Genomic DNA, 17,542 nt, shown 5'->3' with positions numbered 1-17,542 from the left:
TCGTAACAGCCTTCTTTCGTTTCATCTTTTTTTTACCTTTTTCTTTTTATTTTATTATACCATTGTGAAGTAATACATAAAAAATCACAATAGATGAACTTATGTGAAAAAATCGTCGAAAACAAAATTGTATAAATCTACCAATTTTATTTTGGTTATTTTTTCATCTGAGTTTGATTGTCCTATATAATATTTGAATTTCTAAATATGACAACTTCAAACAATATTTTCTAAAACTAAATGATTTAAAATGAAAAAGTCATCAACAACAAAGTTGCATCAATATCTATAACTTTTATTTTGATCATTTTTTCATTCGATAAAGTAATTTGTAACATTATTCGTAAATATCTCTTACATAGTTTATAAACTATAGCAGAGATATGTAAATTTTATGAATAATGTTACTATGACTTTATCAAATTAAGAAATGATGAAAATAAAAGTTATATATATCGATAAGTTATACATTTTTTTAGATGACTTTCTCAGTTGAAATCATTTAGTATTTGAAAATATTATTTGAAGTTGTCATAATTTCAAATTCAGATTCAAATTATTGAAATAATGTCATATAGCAAAATGACTGAAACAAAAGTTGTATAATATTGATAAGTTATACAACTTTGTTGTTGATAAATTTTCAGTTGAAACCATTTCGTATTTGAAAATGTTGTTTGAAATTATTATAATTTGAAATTCGAATTTAAATTATTGAAATAAAGTCATATAGCAAAATGACCAAAACAAAAGTTGTATATCTTGATAAGTTATTCAACTTTGTTGTTGATAATTTTTTCATGTGAAATCATTTAGTATCCGAAAAAATATTTTAATTCAGAAGAGGGAGATAAAATAAACTTCTCAGTGAGGGAGGAACAAATGGGTGGCCCAAGGAGGGAGAGAGAGGCTGCGGGCCAAGGAAGCGAGAGAGTAACACTTGGGCAAAAAAGTCATAAGGACATAGAGAGGGACTTTAATTTATTTTTTATTTATTTTAATAGGTTAAATGCACTGTGGTATTAAAATTAGTTATTGAGCTTACAAATTTCACGTAAAATTTTAGAGAATAATTTAGACCACATAGAATATTACAAGAATATATTCAGCCATGATTTTTAAAGGCAAATTTTAGTTCCTTATCAATTCACTTTATTAAATTGCTTCACCTTTTAATATATTTATCTAGAAATGCATTATATAAATCTGTGACGTTTGTTTTTTACCCTTTATGACAAATTAGAATTCATCATAATGTCCCATTGAAATATTTTATAACGATTTCTAGTTGATATTAACGACGAACACCTTTTTTTCGTCACTAAGCCATCCCATCTCATTTTAATTGTCATAAAATGAAATGTGCTAATGACGGATAGTTTAGATGTCATGAGAAATTCGTCACGGAAGGTCATATTTGTTTTAGTGGAAGGAACCGACATCGGAAGAGATGTCTAAGCCACTGGATCCGACCGCCTAGAGGTGGATGGCCACCGGATCCATAAGTCCATCTCCCTTCCCAACAACGGCGACCTACAAGAACTGGATGGTGGTGATGTTTCTGTGTTCATCATGTCCTCTTGTGTTCTTAATCTGTTCATCACCTTGCAGCCATATTCGTAGCTTATTGTTATGTACTAGTGGGAGCCAATGTATGTATATTATGTGGTGTCACATGAAACCGATGCCATCTATATATCCTAGGCAAAATATCCCTGTAATATTTTTTTTTCTCAGTAAGTGACACCTGCAAAACTTGCTCGATGACAGGTAGTTTGTGAAGTGTCGTGGGCTTCTGAAAAATAAATTATTTTACGTGGATATTAACAGCTAATAGGTTAACTACTCGTTGGTAAAAATTCCTACTAATAGTTTGAGTTTTAATTTAGAAAATTATCGATATTTACTTTGCACATGTATATATAGTAATTTTAGTTTAGTGATAAGCAATTTAATTTTACCAATTTGACAAGTACCAATTTGACAATTAGTATGAATTATATTTTCGTTTTTAAAAAACAAAATTTACTTTAACTTTGTCAATTAGCACTAATATTTTGTTTTTTTCATTTACATTATTATTTTAGTCAAACCATGATACTTGCTAAGAGTTGATGGTGATACACCGACCTTGGGCGCGTTCGCAACATGGGGCTAATCTCTACCTCTTTTTTCGTGTGCACGCTTTTCAAACTGTTAAATGCTATATTTTTTTGCTAAAAATGTTTATATGAAAGTTGTTTAACAAATCATATTAATCTATTTTTCAAGTTTAAAATAGATAATACTTAATTAATCATATGCTAATGATGTTTCTCGTTTTGTGTGCATACATCCACACCTGCTCTTACGAACTAGCCCCTTGTATCCTTCATCCCAACGTGACGTATAGCCGGTCCAACCCCACCCATAAATCCTTTTAGCCTCCCTCTTCCATCTACCATAACCCTGCCTCCCAAATCCAATCTTAACAAGTCGGGTCCACTGCCACCTCACCAGAACTAGAGGAATAAGATACCGATACATATATTGGCAAGGGTATGAATGTGATGGTCGAAATTGTGGCACTCCCTAAATTTCTCTCTAATGGAGGTTTGTCATTTTATATGATTTAACTTAATTTATTAAATTTCATAACGAACTATGGGTAAGCATAACTTTCACTTAACACCACACATAATTACCATTATTTCATTTTGGACTAGGGCTCACAATTTGGGCCTTCATCCTCGCTTCAGTGTGAGATAATTAAAAGTTAGAATATTTCTAACACAAAACAGATATACTATCAAAATATAATTAATGTTAATTTTTCTGTTACATGTTATAAGCCTGATTACTGACAGATGGTCCAAAAAAGTGTAACATTTTACTAATAAAATCAGGTCCAAAGTAAAAAAAAAAATCGGGTTGAGGATGGTCCAATCTGAAACCATGGTTAGAGAACATGGGCCAATATAAAATTCACTCTAATTATAAAAGAAATCGGATAATCTCCTATCTTCGAGCCATGAAAGTATGAAACAACGCAGCCGGAGTCGAAAATGCTTCCTTGAGAAAGGCAGTATGGGCTGATTATTCATAATTTAAAGTTGGATTAAAAATGACCCAAGCAAAACCCATGATCCATACAACCGCAACGCCGTCCACCTTTTCCATGCCGCGTCCATCGCTCGCCGCCGGCCACGACGACGACGTCCAGTCAAAAGCCCGTTTGTATAAAAGTCACCACGACCACGCGCGCACGAAACCCCACTTCCCCTTTCCCCTCCTCTTCCTCCTCCTCGCCCCTCGCCATGGCCGCCGGGCCGCCACCCGCGGGGTTCTTTTCTTTCCTCAAGCACGGCGTCCTCGTCCCTGCGCGGGGGCGGGGGATCTTCCTGCCGCTGCTCGCGCTCACCGCCGCGCTCGCGGGGGCGCTCCTCCTCGCCAACTCCCTCGCCGTGCAGCCGCGCGCGGTCGACGTGCTCCTCGACGCCGACGCCCTCAGCCGCGCCGACCCGGCCAGCGCCGCCTACCCGAAGCTCGTCCGGAGGTTCCGCCACGACCTGCGGAGCCTGCTGGTCGACGCCGCTTCCTGCGTCGCCGCCGCGGTGGTCGCCGGGTCGGCGATCAAGATCGCCACCGTGTTTGCCGCCGTCGCCGCGTTCTCCGTCTCCGGTGATGGCGATGGCGGAGGGGAGCGCCGCGCCACCGTGTCGGGGTTCCTCGCCGCGGCAAAGGGGAACCTTTGGGGCCCCGTCGTCACCATCGCCTTCGGGTACATCCTCGAGGTGGTCTGCGTCGCCGCCATCGTCGCCATGGCGATGCTCATGGTGCCCCTCCTCGAGTACTCCCTGCTGCTCCTCTTCCTCGACGCCATGGCCGTGCTCCTCGCCGCGCTCTTCCTCGTCTACCTCACCGTCGTCTGCGCGGTGGCCCTCGCCGTGTCGGCCGCGGAGCCCGGGAAGCGCGGCGCCGGCGCGGTGTCCCGCGCGTGGAGGCTCATGAGCGGCAAGAACGCGCAGGCCGTGGTCTACGTCGTCGCCACGTTCGCGCTCGCCGCCGCCGTCTCTCCGGTGTACACGCTCGCGCTCAGGTGGTGGCCGCGGAGCGCGCCGGCGGGCGCGGCCGCCGGCGTCGCGTACGTGCTGCTGCTCGGCGCCGTCGAGGTGTTCTCCGTCGCCGCCGTCACGGCGTACTACTTCGAGTGCAGGGAGTCGAAGCAGGCGGAGGAAGACATGGCCGTGGGTCACCACTACACCAAGCTCCCTAACGGCGACGAAGCAAACATTTGATTAATCTGAATTTTACATCTCTTCCAAATTCATTAATGTAAGAGTTGATTTTGATAGATGCTACTGATATGTTTACATTGACATTGCAAATTTTCTGATACAAACATTCAACCAAGAAAACACTACCATAGTGGATTGCCATGTTATTTACTTGTATGTAGTGTGCTGATCTTTACTCAAATTCACTGTAAATTTTGTAAACCACACATATTCTCATCACATAATAAATTACGTCCAAAACTAAGAAACCCTGATCACCATCATCCATCCAAGTTATCATAGTGATTGATTTAGTTAGTTGGGAACAAACAAACCCTTTTGCAGTGAGTCTTCCATACCAATTTATAATTTAAAAAAAGTACACGAGGATAGAACATTTAAGCAAGTTGCTGCCACATCCCTATCATATTAAATCCAGGAGAACAAGTTAAACAAGTACTAGTCCAATCCATCACAGAAATGGGCTCTGCTATATATTCTTCGCCCGTGAACAAAGGAGCCAGGAATATGCCAATCTAATTGGCAGCAGCCAAGCATACAATTCTCTCCTCTCTGCTTTGAAAAAAATTCAGCACGTAGTTTTCAGAGACACCGTCAAATTAAGGCAGCTCGCTGGCCACACGGATGATTCCACCAAACGAGTCGCTGTCAGCTGCGATGGCAGCTAATCCATGGATAAAATTTCACAGCCTCTGCTTGCCAATCGGATCAGTCCGGTCACCGGGTTACTTTTCATATACTACCCCTACCCATCTTTTCTGACGGTTATGACCAGCTTTGGATACCACGGGTCTACTGTGTTCCCATGGAATTTGGCCGGGGAAAACAATAACACCAGCTACTGCCCTTAGTAACATAATAATTTTATCTTTTTGGACACGTGTCCAATGTTTGACCATTCGTCTTATTTAAAAAAATTATATAAAAACATAAAAAAATTAGTCACGCATAAAATACTATTCATATTTTACCATATAGTAACAATAAAAATTTTAATTACAATTTTTTTTAAATAAGACGTAGAGTCAAAGCATCATATAAAAAACTAAAAAATAAAATTACTATGGGAACAGAGGTAGTAATACAATAAAATTCTAAGCTCCAAATTTTGGCTGCAGCTGATAAGCAGAAGAGCTAGTTATGTGTGTTCTTTCTTAGATTTTATGTGCAGTTTTCTAAATTACTATACGATATATTTTTTATGAAAAAAGTTTCTATATGGAAGTTTATTATCTTACTTTTGTCGAGTAGATTTTTGTAATTATATAGTAGTTGCTCTCATCATTTATCCTATTGAATAACTATTTTTTTGACAAAACCCTATTGAATAACTATTAAAAACTTGGAATCTTTCATCCATCAAAAAGAAAAAAAAGGGGGAGGAATAACCTGTTGTCATTAGTCATGTGCAGCTATTTTTCTGATGTAATGTCCATGTGGTAGTGAGATAACGACCATTGACTCTCCCCCAATCATGGCTTGCAGGCTCATGCACCGCATCATAGTGCACATGTATGAAATCTTATGTATAAAAAAGAAATGGATGAGTCAGAGATGGGGAGGAATGCCAGAACGGGAAAATCACATGCCCATGATATGGTGTGTTTTCTTCGCAAGCAATTGTATATTTAAGACACAAGTGGAACCTACATTCGTTCTAATGTTGCCATAGGAGAAAATTAACACGCATCCCGATACCCAAGTACTTACCTCGGTCAAAGTTACGCTAATGTCTCTGTGTTAGATGGATGGAATCAACAAAAGTTTCTCACACAAGTGAAGGTTGGATATATAGCAAAACAGGCCATTAATTAAGAAATAAGTTTGTGTTTTTCTCAATAAAAGATGATTTTTTTCTATTTTTTTAATTTAAAAGGGTATAAATGATAATCACCGCAAAGATAAAAATCTACTTTCAAAATATGTGACGGTGAACTATGAAGATTCATATGCTAAATCTAAACATGGTTACTTATATTTACGGTAAATTATTTTGCCGGTGGGAGGCTATGTACGTATACCGGTTAACATACAGATGAACAGATGTTCACGGTGACTGTATCAATCTCACATTATTTTGGCCCAGTGCTTATGATACGTGTACACTTATTTATAGGGATGACTATGTGTCATTAGTGTCTGGATTTATACTTTGTTTTGCAAAAGAAAAAGGGCATCAGCTAGGAAGCACATGTGTCATCATCCTCGTATCCAGCATCTCCTACATTAATCTCTTATCCTCCTCTTTTTTTTTTCCTCTGATAAGCCCTTCGTTGACCTTCTATTAGTTAGTTTGGCCTCTTATTGGGCTTGTTCAAGTCATGGGCTGGTATGCTATTGAGTGTTGACTGACTTTTTCATGCGTCCCATGCATGCAAAACGGGAATGCATGTAGCTGAGATTAGGCGCTTGTGACGACTGGTTCTACTACCTACTCTCGTTTTCCTAACTGAATTAAGGTAATGATCATCAGTAAGTTGTTGTTTTTATATTGACCAAAACATTCACATCGCCAATCCATTGTTTTGCTCAAGGGCTCGGCGGGATCACAGGCATGGATGGCAGAAAAGCTGTTGGTTGTTTGATCATTGTGCTTCTGTTAACACTTGGGAATCCTACTGCTGCAGGTTATCTCTTTCTTTCTCACATACACCAGGTTCATGAATGATCATTAGTTCATTTCCATAATAGCTTCTTCCCACAAACGGAAAGTGCTTTCGTTGTATTTTTTTGTTAGATAAAATATTATCTTATTTTGTGATAGCTATTTCGCAGTATAAATAATAGAATTAACTATTACAGAGTTAAAAATCTACTTGAATCGTGAGATGAACATCTTTTATATAAAAACGTTTTGTAATAAAATATGCCGTTCGGTAAACGTGCATAAACCGAGAAATAATCTGGATAAAAAGAATGCAACCTTTGAGCCTTATCAGTCTGCTGATACTTGTTCCAATGCTTCATGTGAGCAATTGATCAATGGATTAAAGACAAGTGAGATGAGACGTAATTATATGCTACTGATTAATTTGTAAATTTCTTGCAGGAGTATGCTGGCAATCTAACACCAAGATGCCTTTTTGTGTGGGCTTTATGTGCAAGTTCTCCTGCTGGCTTTCCTCAAAACTCACCAAGCAAAATGTCAAGAGTTACAAGTGCCGGGGATCAGGTCCCAAGGGTAGATGCTACTGTAATATTTGTGACAAAAATCACTGATCATTTGGATATATCTCGCACATCATCCGAGCCAATGAGCGATTTTTGTTAGTGACTTGAATAATTATTATTTAGTATTATAGAGTAGCTTGTGATAGTTCGATCCTAGTACAAGTTTTTTTTTTTTGGAGTTTTCTCGGTTTGGGATTAATTAGGATGATTCAATTGATCGCTCCAAAATATTTGGGATTAATTATTTTGCACTCGTGGGAGTAGTGCGTCAATGTTGGCCCATGCGGCCCATATGCCTACCATGCATTTTGGGCTTCAAATGGGCAGATTATCCCGTACTTGGGCTTTGGCACTGCCTAGTTACTCTCTCCGAAGTCTGGTAGTCCTCCTCTCCCACGTGCTGTAGCACTGCAAGAGGTAACTACTACTCGCTCCATTTTTTTGTTATAATATGACTATTCGTCTTATTAAAAAAATATATAATTATTAATTATTTCGTTATAATATAATTTATTATTATAGAAAATTTAATTATGTATTATAATTTTGTATATTTGGATATAAATTTTGAATAAGACGAATGGTTAAACGTGATTTTAAAAGTCAACGATGTCATACATAAAAATATGGAGGGAGTACATGCTTGATTTGAAGAGAGTAGATAGATAATGTAGCAGTGACTAACGCAATCAGCAGCTGTTTATAACTTATAAATGTGAAATTTTGACTTGCATGTTTATCGAGCGATATATCTTGTATTAATCGAACTTAATTATCATTCTTTTTAAACTTTTAAGGACTATAGGTGACGTGGAAAAAAGAATGAATTTCACCTGAGTGCTAAAAATCCATCGTGGACATTATCTTTGAAGAAATTAAACACTTTTAGGACAAGCAAGAGAGACTTTGCGACGCATGAACTGAATGCGTCTTTTCTGATTTTTTTATATAACTCCAACCAGAACAGAAGGGTACATGAACTGATGAATAATATGTTTACATATGTAGTGAGAGCTACAATACCTGACGCATACTCACACAGAATAATGCAAATATTAATGATAAATAGCATGCAAAACATTAAGGACAACAAACCTAGCACACCGAAGAACGAATATACTGCCGCTGTACGAGTAAATTTACTACACATATTAGGATAATACAATACATGTATTGATGCAAGCCTAGCTTCAGGTACATGACGTACATATGATTCGATGTAGGGTGGATTTGCACACCTTAAGGCTGGATGCAGACTTACGCTTTATGCACACCACATAAATAATTATAAAAATTTCAGGAAGTGATAACGTATATTACGACGCTATTAATTGGCTAAAATCAACCTATCTATGAAGGAGAAAAAAAAAAGCTGCTTGCAGGTATGTAGCTAGCGCCCAAGCTACACAGTTTACAGCTAGTTTTTTCTTCCTGTAAGTAGATTGAATAATGCCAAAAGGTTTTTATATAGCATTTTAATGAAAATATTCATCGTTTTTCAGATTTTTTTTATTAAACGATATATAGCATGCTGCTATATATATATTTATATGTACGTATATATGTGTTCACCAATTCGAGGGGAATATGAGATTGACTGCTAGCAAAGGTGCCGTTGGGTCTCCAAGGAGCAACCCGGCGACGACACGCATCAGCACGAGAAGCACCTCGCCAACGCCGCCACCGCCGCCACCACCAAAGAGAACAGGCATGATCTCCTTGATGCATTTGACGTGCAGGTACACCCGCGGCTCGTTGGTGGAGCGGTAGCACCATGGGCTACCAGTACCCCTCCATCGCCCGGCAGCTGCTGCACCGGCGAGACACCTCCTCGCGGAGCTCGAAGGTGAGGCCCCCCCTGCACGGTGATGGACACCGGCAGCTTGGCGCAGCACGGGTGCAGGTCCGGGTACTCACCCTTGCTGGTCTTCGTGGAGCCCTAGCACATCCCCGTAGCAGGCCTGGCAAAAAAGGTCTCCGTCGGAGGCCACATGCCGCCGGAGCTGGAGCGTGCCCCTCACCAGCGGGTGCTGCAGCGTGGGTGTGGCCAGCGCGCAGTGCGTGTGGAGGACGAGGTTCGCTGAGGCGCACCTTGTGCCTTCTCCTGGCTCCCTGCACCCGTCGCACCGGAAGTTGACCGGGGCGTCGCCGGCGTGGTGATGAACCAGCCTCAGCATCAGCCCAGGGCGGGCAGGGTGAGGGACCTCATCAGGAAGGTCAGCAGCATCCATCATATCACGGCCGGCTTAATTGGTTACTCTTGTTTTCGAACACACCATGCGCCTACCATGCATGGCATATATACACCACAAAACCCATGCAGGATGGCACAACTAGCTTGTTAGGAGATGCATTATCAGGGACACATAAAAATAACTCTCATTTTCGTTTCTATCACTACGTACTCACTGACTACGGACTCTGGAAGAAAGAGACGATAGAAGAAAGAAAATAAGTTGTTTTGTATGGAGCCAACAAAATATTAAAATTAATACGAGATATATTACTCCAAAAATCTAGTTCCAGAAGCAAATTAAATTGAAACTAGTATGGACACATTCACATTTTTGTTATAATTTATAGAGGACGAATTTAAACTTGTATTCTTGTGGACCGATGTATCTCATATTAATTTATCTTGTTAACTTTTTATAAAGTTATTAATAACTATTTAGATAACTTACAAGAAAGTAGTAGATATCCAATCTAATCAGTTTGTGACTAGGTTTTGGGGTTCTAAAAATTTTTTTTTTACGTGGATACCGGGTTAACTATTGGTAGACAAAAATTAATACCAGTGGTGTCATGTTTAATTTAGAAAATTATCGTTATTTACTTGAACATGTGTATCTAGTCATAGTAATTATAGTTTAGTGATATGCAATTAGTTCAATTTTGCCAATTTGACAAGTAGTATGAGTTTTATGTTCTTACCGAAAAAGAAATTAATTTCTTTTGCTTTTCAACTGCATTACTATTCTACTCAAACCATGATAATTGCTAAGAGTTGATGGTGATACCATCAATCTTAATTCATATATAGATCCACCCCTGGTCATTAGTCAGTCTAACTTCCACCCTATAACATCCCTCCAAGTCTAGAGAGAAACTTCCTTCTTCCCCCTATCTTATGTTTACCATAATTAATAATCAATATTTGTTGGTCAATATTAGCCAGTGTTCGAAAATGTTCCAAAGTGTGCATATGTAGCAACGGAAAGGAAATACGACGGTGGCAAGAATAGGGATAGTATATTAACGGTGATTGAGGAATTAGTAGGGTTTATGTTCTTTTGGTTATAAAAGATGAAAGATTATTTGATTTTGATAGTTATTTAATGATATAAAAAATGAAATTAGCTAGTAACAATTTAAAAATCTGCAATAGAAAGGTGAGATGATTAACTTCTGTATAGAAATATCTCACAAAAAATATATTGTTTAGTAATTGGAAAAGCATATGCGCAAAAACCGAATAATAATATGAGATTAATATGTAGAGATGAACAAGAGCATGTGTATTCTGATTTTATGGATAATGGACATAACTGGTTTTCGATCATAGCGGATGACATCACATGGTCAGTTTGGCTTTTTTTTTTTGGTTCTTGGCTGCGTTCTTTTGCTAAATGAAGATAAAAGATGAAAGATTAACTGATTTTTGGGATAGCTATCTTGTGATACAAATGATGGAAATAATTATTAAAAAATCTCTCTCTATATATTAAAAAAATACACCATTTACTAGTTCAGAAAGTGAGCACGCAAAAGCCGATGAATAATGTGTGGGAAAAAAGTGCAACTAATGAAAAAACAACATATAAATGAGGCCATTGTTCTGCTGTGGATAAAAACTCTGAAAATTGGCTGAGAGTTCTGCTGAATCTTTCTTTCGGAAATTGTTCAAGCGGCTTAGCCATTTGCTCCAGCCAAACAAGGTGCGCACAGTTTGTCATCTTCCTCAATCATCAGGGGGCATAGGGAGAGTGGATGTTAAACTCACGAGGGGATATCCGGTCATATATTGTATGCTATCTGTAAAAAGGCTTATATCCTAGTAGTTACATAACGCCTTAGTAGTGTACTGTGTTCTCATCAAAAAAATATTAGGCAAATGTTCTGCTGTGGCTAAAAACTTTAAATATTGGCTGAGAATTCCGCTGAGTTGGGCCATTTTCTCCGGCCAAACCGCATCTGCATGCAATCTAATTACTCATTAAAAAATTGAAAAAAATAAAAATAAATTAATACGAGATATATGACTCCACAACCATGCAGGTTTAAATATGACTTCTGCATACTAATAAGTATACGCACTGTCATATTTCTTATTTTTTTATGGATTGTATAAGTCATATTTGAACTTGTATGTTTATGGAGTTGTATATTTACTACTAATCAATCTTCATAAAATTTTCAATTATTTTATTAACTATTTAGATGACATACGGTCAGAATACCCTTTAAGAGTTTAGAATACTTTCTTAGAACATAGGACGTGGTCAGGGACAAAATGAATAGAGAGGGACTCGTATTGGATTGTTAGTCGCAAGCGATTCCAAACATGAGTGTGTGAACTCATCCACGTAAATATAGAACGGACACGATGTACAGTTCAGCTGATTCAAAATGAGGGACATACATGGACATGGATGGCCTGGGAAGGACCATGTCGCCACTCCCTCCCTCCGTCGCATTCTATGCCCCTTCCTCTCCTATTTTCCCTCTGTCTTCTCTCCTATCTCTCTCCCTCTAATTTTTCTTCCTTCCTCTTCTTTACAATCTCCTATTTTCCCTCCATCTATTCCCTCATTTTTCCTTCTTCTATAGAGAAAATAACAAAAATATATGTCTAATGATATTTCAACACGTGATTTTTAAGTATTATGTTGCATGTAATAAGCCATTAAACCAAGCCTCACTTGTGATAGATAATTTGTAGTAATATTTTAACTTTTACATTATCATGTGATGCTAATCCTCATAACATATGGCATACAATGGTCAAATTGCGATGGATGTTACTAAACACTATATCCTCCGTGTTATTGCACAATTGTATATCTACTTCTCTGCTACTGCAGTAATACCACTATAAGATTATAGTAATTTGCTATGTTACCATGAAAGTTATAGATTTTATTGCACTCTTCCAGTAATATTATGATAGGATTGCAACAACAAAGAACAAACTGTAATAACAATACTACTACTATAGTATGATTTGTATGTAGAGAGTCATACTTTTAAAACCAAATCCTTAGAGGCATATGTCTTGCACCGCATATATTTTTTTCAAAACCGTTTTTACCATGGTGTCGTCAAAAAGTGTTTATCAGATCTAGATTCGTTGTGACCATGTTTGACAAACTTTTTGCCACTAGTACTATGGCCTTATTTAGTTTCCAAAAAATTACACCCAAAAACATCACATCAAATCTTTCGACATCTAAATGGAGTATTAAACATAGATGAAACAAAAAACCAATTGCACGGTTATGGAAGAAATCGTAAGACGAATCTTTTGAGCATAATTAATACATGATTAGCCATAAGTGCTACAGTAACCTACATGTATTAATGACGGATTAATTAGGCTTAAAAGATTCGTCTCGCGGTTTATAGGCTAGGCGTGAAATTCATTTTTTTATTCATATCGGAAAACCCCTTCTGATATCCAGTCAAACGTTTGATGTGACATGTGTGGGATAACTGTACTAGGGGTATCCAGAGACCAAACAAGTACGTACAGTCGTAGGGTTACCGAATAGGAAAGAGATTATATCTATATGGTATCAACCGGAGTTTGGTTACTGTCGGATTGTATGCCGCACGTACCGGATCCGAGTTGTAACCGAATTAGGATAGATCTTAGTCTTATGAGATTAGAACTCTATTCCCTACTATATAAGGGGCAAAGGGGCACCCCTCATGGGCGAGGACATATATTCAGATCGACTATTCTCTAGTTGATTTTGATATGCCCGTAATAGAATACAATCGTCAAGTAGGAGTAAGGTATTATCTCGCAAGCCGAGAGCCTAAATTTGGGTAACCCTGTGTCTTCATCCTAACTACTGATCTTTACGCCTCGCTAGCCACCTCATATATATTTCCGACATCCAAATCGTCGATAGTTGGCGCGCCAGGTAGGGGAAGCTACTTCAAGGTCTTCGACGAGATCAATGGACTCAAACTCGAAGATCATGAAGACAAAGTTTGTCACGGGGCAAACCTTCAAGTTCGGCAGCATCAGATTCCTCGTCGATCAGGGTGGTGCTCTCTCCTACATGTGTTCAGATTCATCTGAGCTTGAGGAGGAGGTGTGCTGCTTCGGACCAGACAAATCGACATTGTTTCAAGATAAGATCCAATCTAGATCTCACCACACCGAGTTACAGTCTCCTGAGTCGGTACCTCCGCTGCTCAGGATCGAGGTCAATGCAAAACTGACTGCTGAAGTCATCGCATTAGACACCGACAGCAGCTCGGGAAGTTTCGTTCGCCCCAAAGAGATCTTCACCATCACTCGGGCAACAACGAACGAGGCCGAGAAAAAGCGCCAAGAGAAGCAAGAAGCCAAGCTGGCCGGAGAACAGCGGCAGGAAGAAGAACGCCATCAACTTGAAGATGAAGCCATATGCCAACATGAGAATCAATCTCGCGAACAACTAAGGAGCCAGCCGCGCAAAGTGCAGCGTGATCTACTCCACACTCGTTGAGGGGCATGCAGTCTTTAAGACCCCTCAAGAAAACGTCCAAGCGGTGACGGATCTACTCGACGATGTCATTCAGCAGCTACCTCAATAAGATCTAGCGGTGGTTGAAACCATCAACAAGATCAAGGCAATGGTGACAACAGCTGCGATCCAACACTCGTTGCAATGCAACTCGGGAATGGCACCAGTACAATCGGAGGCTCATTCATCTAGGTCACCTCGATCTAGACCGAATGTTTCTAAACGACCATTTGGATCTTGGCCACCGACTGATAAAAGATCGCGCCGAGTGTCTCCCGACTCTGAGTAGAGGAAAGACACCGCTAGTAAGCAACGCCGCCTCGATGACGGAATCCACCGACTAGATAAACAACGTGAAGGTCTTGAGGCTGAGAAAAGCGCCTTTATCGAGAGGGTAGCTCCGACCTTCGCCAAAAGATCGAACGCCAACGCCAAGCTCACCAGGACGGACGTCGTCAGGACCGTAAGCATCACACCTATAGTCAGGGGTCTAGGCATCGGTTACCTGAGAACTCTGGCATTGACATGCATGACTGACGGTGTACCAGCCTTCACTAAAAACTTGAGTCAGCTCACTTGGCCGACTGGTTTCAAGCCAACTGACATCAATAAGTATGACGGCTCCACCGATCCCAAGGCATGGCTAAAGGTGTACACCATGGCTATCTGAGCAGCCGGCGGCAACACCAAGGCAATGGCTAATTATCTACTAGTCGCTCTAGACGATTCGGCTGGACACTGGTTGTCGGGGCTTCCCAAACGGTCTATCGATTCCTGGGCAAAACTCCGCAACCGGTTCATAGCCAACTTTCAGGGTACTTACGATAGGCCATGACCCAAATACGACCTATACCAGGTCCAACAGGAGAAGAACGAATCTCTCTGAGCCTATATTAAACGGTTCTCTGAGGTTCTCAATTCCATCCCCGACGTCAAGGATGACGTAGTCATCGCCGCCTTTTGCAAAGGCGTGAAAGATGAGCCATTCATTGCAAAATTCACTCGCAAAGAGCGAACTACAGTCAAGGATCTCTTTGACATGGCTAACTCCTATGCCACATTGGCAGATGCAATCTCTACATCTCGTTCCGACTGACACGACGACTCGGACGACAAGAATCGGGAAATCAAATCTACTGCTTATGAGTTCTTCATCTGTTCACTAGATCGACGTCTGGATGCAGTTATACAACTCCGTGGCTACACCCTACTTACTGTACCGAACTGGGTAAACGACGCTACGCTCCGCACTGGCTAAGTCTGCCCGAGGGCTGTCGAGATGGGCACACACCGCGAAGCTAACTCATCTCATGACTAAGAAACATACAACAGTAAAAGACTACTAGCAAATAGATTAACACCAAACATGATTTAGGTTCGCCGAGTGGTCAAGATGAAATGAGTGTCATCAATGACCCTAGTTCCTAACAGAAGGTCGTAGGTTCTTCATCAACTTCGTCACCGCCGAGATCATCGTGAGATCTCTTCGCCAGGTCAGCCACACCCGACTTCATCATCGCCGAGTGGTGACCCGTCACCACATCGAATGCATGCACCGCCACTGTGTTGGACGCATCAACTTCGTCACCGATAAGTGGTAATCTATTTACCATGTCGGCAACGTCTCTCTTCGACATCAGGATCGTCACCAAATCGTGATCGCATCCGTATGTCGGCCATCATCATCGCCATCAAGTGGTGACTTATGGAATATCGAACAACTAAGTCCCTTTCATATTTAGTACATTTTTTGTAAAAGTTTCTTCTTTCTCCATCCTTCGACTGCCCACGCTGAGTGGTTTTTACCCTTAGCATGCCAGTCGAGGGGCTACACTGTATCATGTCATACGGTTCCTTTAAAAGTATATTGTTTAAAAGCTCTATTTTGATCGTGAGATCAATATCTGAATAAAGCTAAACAAACTTCGCGGCTACGCTCTACTTACCATACCAAACCGAGTAATACACTACGCTCCGCGCTGGCTAAATCTAATCGGGGGCTGTCGGGATGGGTACATAACACAAGTTTACATAGCTCATTTCAGATTGCGAGATCTAAATCAGAATAAAGAATTAAAGCAATAGCAAAACAATTTACTTTACAGACAAACGAAGGTCTTACAAGAGACATGTTACTACTAATGGCTACATTTCCTATTTGCATGTCAAAGGTCCGAACTATGGAGTCGACACTGGCTTTAGCCTCCTCCACCGGCGCCAACACCTTCTCCAAGTCGCAATTGGCTATAAAATCTTTGACGGTGGCTAAAAAGACTACCCAGTGGCAAAGCGACTTTATTATGGCGAAGGCTTGACGAGATGCAATCATCGCCATATCCCTCACCTCCTCGGCCACGCGCCTGGGTATCTCCTTAAAGCCTCTCAAGGATTTTATTGGGTGGCATGGAGCTGAAGCCTCTGAATAATCCGATGCAGTGTGGAGTGTGGATGAGATACGCGTGACTTTTCCACTCAGTTATGTGAAGTGGAGATCAGGCAAATGCCCTGATAACTCATCTTGTTACCTATATATAAATCTAGCCACCGCCTCGTCGTAGATGCCAGATACGTAAAACAATATAGGGTTTTGCCTCCTCCTATGTACTATGACATTCCTCGTATCCTACTCTGGGAGAAGGTGGCAGTAAAACAATATAGATGCCAGATACGTAAAACAATATAAAGAGCATGTCTCTAAAACCTTCGCCTTCGACATCCTGCACCGGGAGAAGGTGACAGTAAGATTTTTGGGTAGCATGATGTGCGATTGATCGCTGATGTTTCACAACAGCTTGTCTTCCACTACGCTCGAGGGTTGTGCACCGATAACAACATCCTACACCGTGTGTTGTTCATTTGGAGCATGTGTCCCTTGTCAAAACAATCCACAATAGAACCAAAACACACGGTACATGTTTGCCGTGTTTCTTATATGCTATCTATTCATATTTTACTATCTAGTTTGCATGTATAGATCTTACATGGTTAATGTCATGATTTATTTATGGAATAAATTAAATTATTATGTACTTATATATTCAATGTTTCCTCAGTCCTATAATTGGAAGGATTATGTTAGCTTTCGCAAACATTGATCTAGTATAAGTACAATGCACATTACATAAGGTCGATAAAGTAATACAAAAGTATATGGCTATGAATGATTAATTGGTCAGAATCGTAAAATTATTAATATTTTAAAACAAATTAGAAGGGAAAATCTATGTTATTATACTCTCCCCAGTTTTAGATAAGGTGTGATCAAACTTTTAATACTTTGACTATTAATAGCATCTAAAATATTTAGTTTGAAAACGCTAGTAAAACATGTATAGATGAATTAATAAAGATTAT

General features: G+C 40.0%; 1 protein-coding gene and 1 pseudogene across 1 annotated transcript; one reads left to right on the top strand and one right to left on the bottom strand.

Annotated features, from left to right (window-relative positions):
* Positions 1-2,643: 2,643 nt before the first annotated feature.
* On the top strand, positions 2,644-4,525 carry LOC102719036. The gene is made up of 2 exons (XM_040526739.1): positions 2,644-2,647; positions 3,226-4,525. The coding sequence occupies exons 1-2, from the start codon at positions 2,644-2,646 to the stop codon at positions 4,275-4,277; spliced, it is 1,056 nt and encodes a 351-aa protein (XP_040382673.1). The 3' UTR covers positions 4,278-4,525.
* Positions 4,526-9,016: 4,491 nt separating this feature from the next.
* LOC107304709 lies at positions 9,017-9,679 on the bottom strand (annotated as a pseudogene).
* Positions 9,680-17,542: the final 7,863 nt, after the last annotated feature.

Source organism: Oryza brachyantha, chromosome 8 (assembly GCF_000231095.2).
Source record: "Oryza brachyantha chromosome 8, ObraRS2, whole genome shotgun sequence".
Lineage (NCBI taxonomy): Eukaryota > Viridiplantae > Streptophyta > Magnoliopsida > Poales > Poaceae > Oryza > Oryza brachyantha.
The sequence above is the reverse complement of the archived record's forward strand: the minus strand, read 5'-3'. Positions and strand labels throughout refer to the sequence as shown.